General features: G+C 39.5%; 1 protein-coding gene across 1 annotated transcript; it reads right to left on the reverse strand.

Annotated features, from left to right (window-relative positions):
* Positions 1-6922: 6922 nt before the first annotated feature.
* On the reverse strand, positions 6923-8724 carry LOC144997174 (aldehyde oxidase GLOX1-like). Its single transcript, XM_078957009.1, has one exon. The coding sequence runs from the start codon at positions 8634-8636 to the stop codon at positions 6990-6992; it is 1647 nt and encodes a 548-aa protein (XP_078813135.1). The 5' UTR covers positions 8637-8724; the 3' UTR covers positions 6923-6989.
* Between the last annotated feature and the right edge of the window lie 235 nt (positions 8725-8959).

Consider the following 8959-nt stretch of genomic DNA (forward strand, 5'->3'; position numbering starts at 1 on the left):
GTTGTTTAGGTCTATCAGATCTATCTCCGAGCAGTACTACATTTTCAACTGTTCCAAGAACTCTTCCCATGACATCCTTAAGGCTTCTCCTCGTGGCATCGTATCTGCCAATAGCTTCCACCAGCTCAAGACTCCAGTTTTTAGTTGTCTTACAACGAAGATAGTTTTCCGTTTCTCGCTACAGTCGCAGCTCTCAAACACCATCTCCATCTCGGAGATCCAATCCATAATCTCAACCGGCTTTGGGCTTCCTGAGAGACTCGGTGGTTTCGCACTCAGGAAATTCTTGTACATTCACCCATCCTTTTCGTTTCTCCCCTCCGGGCCTTCCCTTCGTTCGCCTTGAGTCCCCACTTGACTCGCTTGGCGGTTGTAGTTCCCTTCCTCAGATTGTTCAGGAATTGGCTCGGTCGGCTCAACATGTATAGTAGGTTCGTCCCTATTTTTGTGGAACATCTGTCTCATTTCTTCCCTTTGTTCAGCTAGCATAGCCCGAATCATGGCTTGAACTCCAACCATGGTGACTGGCTCAGGTGCAACTTCTTCTACAACAGGTATTTGCTGAACTACTAGGGGTTGAGGGGGTTGGTTCCTATTTCCATTTGCGTTTACGTTTCCACTACGGGTCCTTGCCATCTTGATCTATACATCGAATAAGGTGAATCTAGATCTTTATTTAGGATTGACGTTTAAATCATCTTTATCACTCCGAAACGTTTATATGCTAGTTCTAATATCGTATTCGTACGTTTAGAATCCTAAACACATAAGGTTTCCAGATCCGGTCGGCAACAGACCATAGATTCGATCAAACTATAGCATAACAAATCATTTAGCACATAAAAGCAATTTAGGCATCATTCCTAAATTAATCTAGTGCTCACACCTCACAATCATCGCTTAGCATTCTAAGTTTAAGTTTAGAAATAAATCCATATTCCTAGTTCGCTTAAACTAATGCTCTGGTACCAACTGTGACATCCCCATTTTCACGGCCAGAAAAGACCGATTTTGTTTATGCTTTATAAAAATAAGAGTTCTTCTTTTAATAAAAATGTTGTGGAATTCGTTCCCAGAAAAACACGATAAATACGTTATTAAAACATTTTCGAACAAACGTATTTTTATTCATTTTAAAACGTTTGGGATGTCATCGTCAATACATGAACATAAGCATAAATAGAACTTACATTTATTTACACTAGTGATCTACATCTCTTTAAATCTCTCAGTGTAAAGTGACTTCGTTTCAACACCTGTGATATATATAAACTGAGTGGGTCAGGTTGGGAAACCTGGTGAGAACATAGGGTTTTCAACCCACAATAATATAATTATTATGTTTAAACAATCAAACAATCAACCCAATTACCCATCCCCATTATCTTCTTTATTCTTAAGGATCTACCCTAAGAATCAGCTATTCCTCGTTTATTTATCCCTAAGGATCATCCTAAGGAATCGACACGAAGTCCATCATTACCAAGGCTTATAGAATGTATCTGGTGAACACGTAGTCCGAAACATCTGGTAAACACTTAGTTCAAAAGTAACTAGTGAACACACTTAGTTCAAAATACCTAGTGGACACACTCAGTTCAAAGATACGTAGTGAACACACTCAGTTCAAAAATACCTAATGAGCACCTAGTTCAAAAATACCTACAGGTTACGATCCTGCTATCGTTCCACTGGACAGTCTAGTATCGTCCATAGTCGTCATCTATACTCCACTAGATGACTGGATCACTGACAACACTGATGTCTCCCATCGTGTTATCACAAAACAACTATTTCATCTACCCATGTTTTACCCAACACATTTTGTAGATATAAAATACATATACAGTTTAAATCATTTAAAACATGTATAAAAATCTTTCACCCAGCATAGACAGCAAGTATTCAGACAATATGCACACACAGCACGTAATTTATATTAAAATACTTCATATCTATGTGTAAGATGAAAGGGACTATGCACTCACTTGAAAGGTGGTGACTCAGCACTCGGACATCGCTTCGATACTCTCAAAACAATTTCCTTAGATAAAACCTAGTATCAATACCACTAGGGTTTAGTCTAACGATAACCATGACTAATTAATAGTCTAGCTATTATTATTATTATATAAGCGTTAAATAACACTCAATATAACTCATAATAATAGCCCAAATACTTATTACAAGTTCCTAATAAAGTTAATATATTAAAACATAAGCTATACTAAAGATAAGGTAGGCATAACTCACTTACAGCGGGTTTTCTCGAAAACCGAGCTTCACTGGAGCAGCGTTTCTGAGCCAAAAGACCCTTTTTCTCGGGACTCCGGGAGCCTGGGGGCTTCCTTCGGGTGCTAGGGGGTTTACCTAGGCTTTAGAGGGGTTAGGGAGGCTTAGAGAGAGAGAGTTTAGAGAGAGAAAGAAGTGTTTAAAGGTGTGAGAATGAATGGAACCCGGAACCTCTATTTATAGGGGAGAAATCTGATGGACTCACCAAGTTGGTGCATGTGGCAACCTTCTGGTGGTGCCACGTGTCCAATTCTGGTGATGCCACGTCACCCCCTATCGCGTATCAGGCTTCAAACTTAGAAACATCATAACTTTCGCATACGAGATCCGTTTTCAACGTTCTTTATATCCACGCGTAGGTAAAATCAAGATCTACAACTTTCGTTTAGACTCTGTCGGCTAATGCTTGACCGATCTCAAATTTAACAGTAGGAGGCGTTTAGACTGTTAAATGACCGCGGAGAATTCATAACTCCTTCATACGCACTCCGTTTTCGTCTGTCTTTTTACCGTTGAGTTCCTATTAATGTGATCTTCAACTCTCATTTAGGTCGCGTAAGCCAAAAACCGCTTGAACTAAAATTCGAGTTTCGGGTCGTACACTACTAAGTCGAATCTTAGAAAAATCATAACTTCCTCGTACGAAGTCAGATTTGGGAGTTCTTTTTATCGACGCTCTTAGTTTAACATATTATACGACTTTCGTTTAGATTGCTAAGGATAAATCTCGCTCTATCGTAAATTCACTATTTAGGCTTCCTGGTGCCGTGCCGGTTTTGCCGTAAAACTTCGACGGGCCATAACTTCTTCGTTATAACACGGATTTCGGCGTTCTTTATATGTACGGAAACCTTGTGACATATTCCACCACTTGGTTAAGATTATTTATTTTAAATAACATTCTTGAAAAGTCATTTTCGACCCCTATTATCTCTAAATTGACTAGCCCGGATCTACGGGCGTTACAAAGCTCTTCGAAGAATTAAACCACCGAGTTGAAATACTTCTAGGGAACATTTAGAGCCTCAAAACACAAAATAACACGAAGTTTAGGAGTTCACGGCCGTAAACTCAAGAGTTTACGACCGTAAACACTATGTATGGGATTATATGGAGAGTAAACTCAAGTATGAGGTCCTTTGGAACCCTAAACCCATTTTGCCTTGTCCCACAAAAACTTAGATGCAATCATTAGGGCTTATAACACTTATATAAAGTGTTTATCATGTTCTAGGATGTCTTAACATTTACAATTAGTAATTTAATACTAATTGGGTGCATATATGTATGATTATATGTTCATTAGGATCATAGTGTGTGTACAAGTCCTCACTTGACACCTAACAATCAGACATCGTTCAGTGCGTCCAAACCACCATCTGTATGTGAGTTCATACCCCTTAATCAATGTTTTAAATGATTTTAAATGCTTTAATGGGGGGGGGGGGGGGAATACAAGTAGAAAACAGTATGTTATTAAATCAATCTTATGTATTTTATAACTGTGTTTTCACTCAGTAGATTTCACGTACTTCAAAAGGAGACATATGAAATGGTTTTCTATCTTAAAATACCTTGATAATAAAAGTATTAGTTTTGAAATGTTTATTAAAATGACATCAAGTCACTCTTAAATATTATTCAAAACTCCTAGATATCTTGCAGAACCATTATTTTTACCTTCTTGAGCAAAACTACACTTATATGCATATGTTCTTATATATGTATTGATGTTATAGTTTTCATCCTTCGTTCAGTTTCCAACACCCTGGTGTAATGAGGGTGCATAAATCTACTTGAACAACCAATTACTTTCCAGTTAATTATCATAGGGATAGTTAGAAGAAACAAAACATTATTCCTATTACAAGGAATCACATAGGAGTCAGTTCATTCATGAGTCTATACCAGTACACTTACATATGCTTACATGATACATGAGTACATTTACCTAGGATTACATGATACATGAGTACGTCTACATAGATACATTTATCTGAATACGCTTACATGAATACCATACATGGTTACTGTTACATAGATACATTATCCTATATTCACTTACCTGGATACTTGTACCTAGAGTTACGAGGAAGATTTATTCGTACCTTCTGTGTAAATTTTCTTGCCTATCCCTGTTCGACGGGATGTCTAGACGGGACTAACCATTTCGGAACCCAGCTGTAAGCACCACTGGGTGATGAACATCTACGAATGTCTAAGGTTATTACTTATAATAGGTAGATTGATAACGGGACTAACCCTTCCTCCATCCTACTGTTGCAACAGAGGATGAGATGAAAATCTTCGGATGTTCATTAGGTTACCACTTATATTAGGAGTCGGCTACAGGACTAACCCTTCCTCCATCCTACTGTTGCAACAGAGGATGAGATGAAAATCTTCGGATGTTCATTAGGTTACCACTTATATTAGGAGTCGGCTACGGGACTAACCCTTCCTCCAACCTGCTGCTGCTACAGAGGACATTCGGACAATCTTCGGATGTTCATTAGGTTATACATATCGCTTACTGCGATGGCATGTTAGTCCTGGTATCCAGGGATAACACTTACATGGTTATATTTTTCCTATTTACTTTATTTTGTGATATATTCACATAAACGAGGAGTTAGACAAATTACTGTTTGTAATAGTCAAATAGAAAGGAAAAACTATCATTTTTACTTACATTGTCATAAAAAAACATTCGGGTCTTGGTAGAAGACTACATTTCATATTAGTATGAAATAAGGGATTTCTTAGAGTTTTTCATACTTATATCAACTGTTCCATTTAAAGATTTACATGGCATTCATAACAACATTCCAAAACAAGACAATAACACCTAAATACTTATGAATTCACCAGCTTTAAAGCTGATACTCGCTTTCAAAATTACTTGTATTCTCAGGTCATTAGTTAGACAGGTACGATGGCCAGGTTTTGAGAAGACGGAGCACAGACAAGACTCACCTTATTTTGATTATTCATTTTATTGTTGTACATTATGAAAGAACACACATGTATTAAAACTTTAATCTTAATGCAATGGATGATGTTGTTGCTTTGTTTACTACTTTACACCATTATGATACTTCACATGACGTCCTCCACCCCGGAATGTTTCCGCCGTTCTTGGTTTTGGGGTGTGACAAATATGAAGAGTGTGACCATTACCAACAGTAACATTTGCATTACCCTTATAAGGAGAAGCATTGGATAGATTATTAGGAGAAGCTTTCATATGGGTAGATGCTCCTGAATCTGCAACTTACCAATCTGGAGTAGCATCGGTCACATGACATTTGGCATGAAAAGCACGAGCAAGATTGTTATCCGATGAAGCAGCCTTGGTCGCATATGAGGCGAGATTAGGACAATGAGACGCATAATGCACGTCGGTTCGACAGAGTTGGCAATAGGGAGTGCGATGACCACAGCCTTGTCCCGCTCCACGGGATGATCTGCCTCGACCGCGAGCAGAGGATTGAGACCGTGAATGTTCAGCAGCAAAAGCAACAGTGGGTGTGGAATTCGAACCACATATCGATCTCAGAAAGAGTTCATGACTCTCTAGTTGAGAAAGAAGATCATGAAATAATGGGGGCGGTTTAGATACCCGAATTGCTGTTGAAAAAGTCTCAAAAGTAGCACCGAGACCACATAAAAACCAATGAATCTTGTCCGATTCATCTACTGGTTGTCCAATTGCAGATAATTGATCACATAAAGCCTTAAACTTGTGTCCAAAATCAGAAACAAAAGATGATCCTTTAACTAGAATACGTAATTGATCACGTAAGTTATGTACCCTTTCAACCGAAGAGTAACTATAAGCATTTTTTAGAGCGTCCCAGATCTGTTCAGAAAAAGAAAGACCTAGAACTTCGGAGGCTACCTCTTCAGAAAGAGAGGAGTTTAGAAGAATTACAGCCTGCTGATCCTTCTCGAACCAGGATGTGTACTCAAGGTTCGAGATGTTTTGTTGTCTGCAACAATGGTGGCAGATGGAGGTACGACGGAACCGTCCACGTGCGCGAGAAGCTTTTGATAAGAGAGGAGAGGTGTCATCTGATTGCGCCATACTAAGTAGTTGCTTGAATTAAGTTTGATTGAAATCATATGCAAGATGGTTGCCATGGGTAGGGTTCCATCGGAGGGGTTAGAAGAAGAGGACATGATCGGCAGAAAAAGAAAATAGCGAGAAAAGAGGGAAAAAAATCAGAATCGAAGGGAAGAAGTTAGCTGGCTGATACCATGTGATAAAGGTAATCTCCACACCAAATTAGGTGGAATATCATCGGTATATATAAAGTATATATCACAATAACAGAATACAACTAAGAGGTGATTACATAAAGGCATACAAACTATCATTTGTGTCTATTTTACTCCAACATACCCTTTGGTTATTGAATAAAATGGTTTTAATAAATGTGAGATGCCAAAGATACAATCAACGCCACATCAATAAATAAAATGTATAAAGTTTCATAACAATGAAATAAAAACACATAATTCTATAAATAAAATTCAAAGTTAATGGTTAAACATTGTTTATAAATGTCTAAATGAAAGAAATATACAATCTGATTACGATTTACTTACATTTTTCATATTTCAAAAAATTATTAGTTTAACCTAAAACCTTAGAGTTCTCTAAGCTACCAAAACAATCAACCTTTGTAAAGTTGTCACTCCACGTGAACCCAAATGCCTTCACTTGGAATGCCTTGATGTAACAAAAAAAGAAGGTAATACCCTACCGGTGCTATATTGCCGGAAGGTGGTGCCGTCACAACAACCTCATAGTTCGACGTTCCGATGACCTTGGTGGTGTTTCCTCCACCAAGAACCAACAACCTTTGATTCATGGAAAATGAATGTGTGTTAAATGATGGTGCCATCATTGTCACCAAGACTAAGTTCAAGTCGAGCTGATCTTGGATAGTGAACTGTATAACCATCTGTTTCCCGTATTCAAACTGTGTATGGGAAACAGGTGCGAGTATTACCGGACGAAGTCCGGATGAACTTGGATCTAGATAAGAAGGGGAAAATGCCTCCAACCTTAATTCAGTAGGATAAAGTACGTTTGTGAAAGTATATTTTTCATGAGGGTTACTACCGCCTACAATAACCCGGCCATCTCGAATCAAAACTGCAGTCGAATGGTACATTCGTGGTATAGTGCTCGGGTTTTGAACCTCAAAACGGGACCCGATTGAGTTGTCGGGTTTGTATATTACCGGTTCAAGAACTGGGTTTCGCGCATGTTCCCAACCCGCAGTCCCACTTGACCCACCATTGATGACCAAAACGTCACCGTTTGGAAGCAACAACATGTCACCCATGACCCGGCCCATAGGCATGGTCTCCATGACCCATTGAGGATTCGGGTCGGATATCTTAATTCTCCCACATGTATCCAATGCTCCATCGAATTTCCCATGTTTAGCATTAGTATAAGCTCCTTTCGGTGCACCACCGCACACCAAAACTTCAACCACAGCTACAATATCTTGTACTATCCGCATTGGAAGTAGTACTGCAGAGCCGGAGCTGGGGTAGTTCCTCGGGTCGCCACCAGGTATTTCCGGGTAAGTCTTGACAACTTTGTTATCGGAGTAATTGAATAAAATCGCACGGGTATTCGCAAAGATGAACAAATTTCCATCGGTATGAAGAAATACAAATGGGTATAAGTTATTCTCAATCCACCGATCATATGTTTGAACTAGAAACGGCAAGCTTTGAGCTTTCTCCGACGGTGAGGTTTTCGGGAAGAATTCGTAGTTAAATTGCCGGCGACCACCAATAACAATCTGTCGGCCGTCTGGTAATATATGACTGGTGGCGTACCATCTTCTTTGAATCAACCCAGATGGCATCTCTTCCCAATCGCACTTATCACAAGATCTATAAACCCTTACGGCATGATCACCGTCATTATATCCGCCAATCTGGACTAAGCTGCCATTGGAGTCTAGAGCTCCGGAGGAACACCAAACATCAGTGAGAACCATGAGGGGGCGAAGGGTGTTGGAGGCGACGTCGTATTCAACTGAGTGTGCGGTGCAGTCGAGCTTCAACACCATGTCGTTTTGGTCAAAGCGGCATTTTCCGGCGGGGAGGGAGATATTTGAGGAGCCAAAGTCTGTGCGATCAAAGATTACGATACGGTCGTTAGGAAGGAGCTGCATGTGCATGGCGGAGATGCCAATGGTTGGGAGGAGGAGGGTCCAGTAGCCGGCGGCGGCAGGGCACGCCGGTGGGGCATAGTGGAGGAGGAGAAGCCCGAAGAGGAGGTGGTAGTATACGTGGGAGGTGGAAATAATCATGAATTTTGAATGTGTTTTGTGATCCTATTGGTGATCGGAGGTGGGGTGCAGGTGGAGGTACTTGAAATGGGAGGTGTTGGCAGCTATAAATTCCTACATGCATGATGCTAGGATCAACAAAGAAGAGCACATTTGGATTTAGATCATTTATTGATTTTCCAACTATAAAAATGGTCCCTGTTATATTTGAATTCACCAATATGAGAATTAACATACCATTGAATTTATGCAATCCGATTTTAATTGTATTATGTAAAGATTAAATCTGATAGTTTATTGGTAGCAGGTTTATAAAGCTTTAAGATAGACAAAGAAACTAAATT

Source organism: Lactuca saligna, chromosome 5, assembly GCF_052625555.1.
Source record: "Lactuca saligna cultivar CGN05327 chromosome 5, ASM5262555v1, whole genome shotgun sequence".
In the NCBI taxonomy this organism is placed as follows: Eukaryota; Viridiplantae; Streptophyta; class Magnoliopsida; order Asterales; family Asteraceae; genus Lactuca; species Lactuca saligna.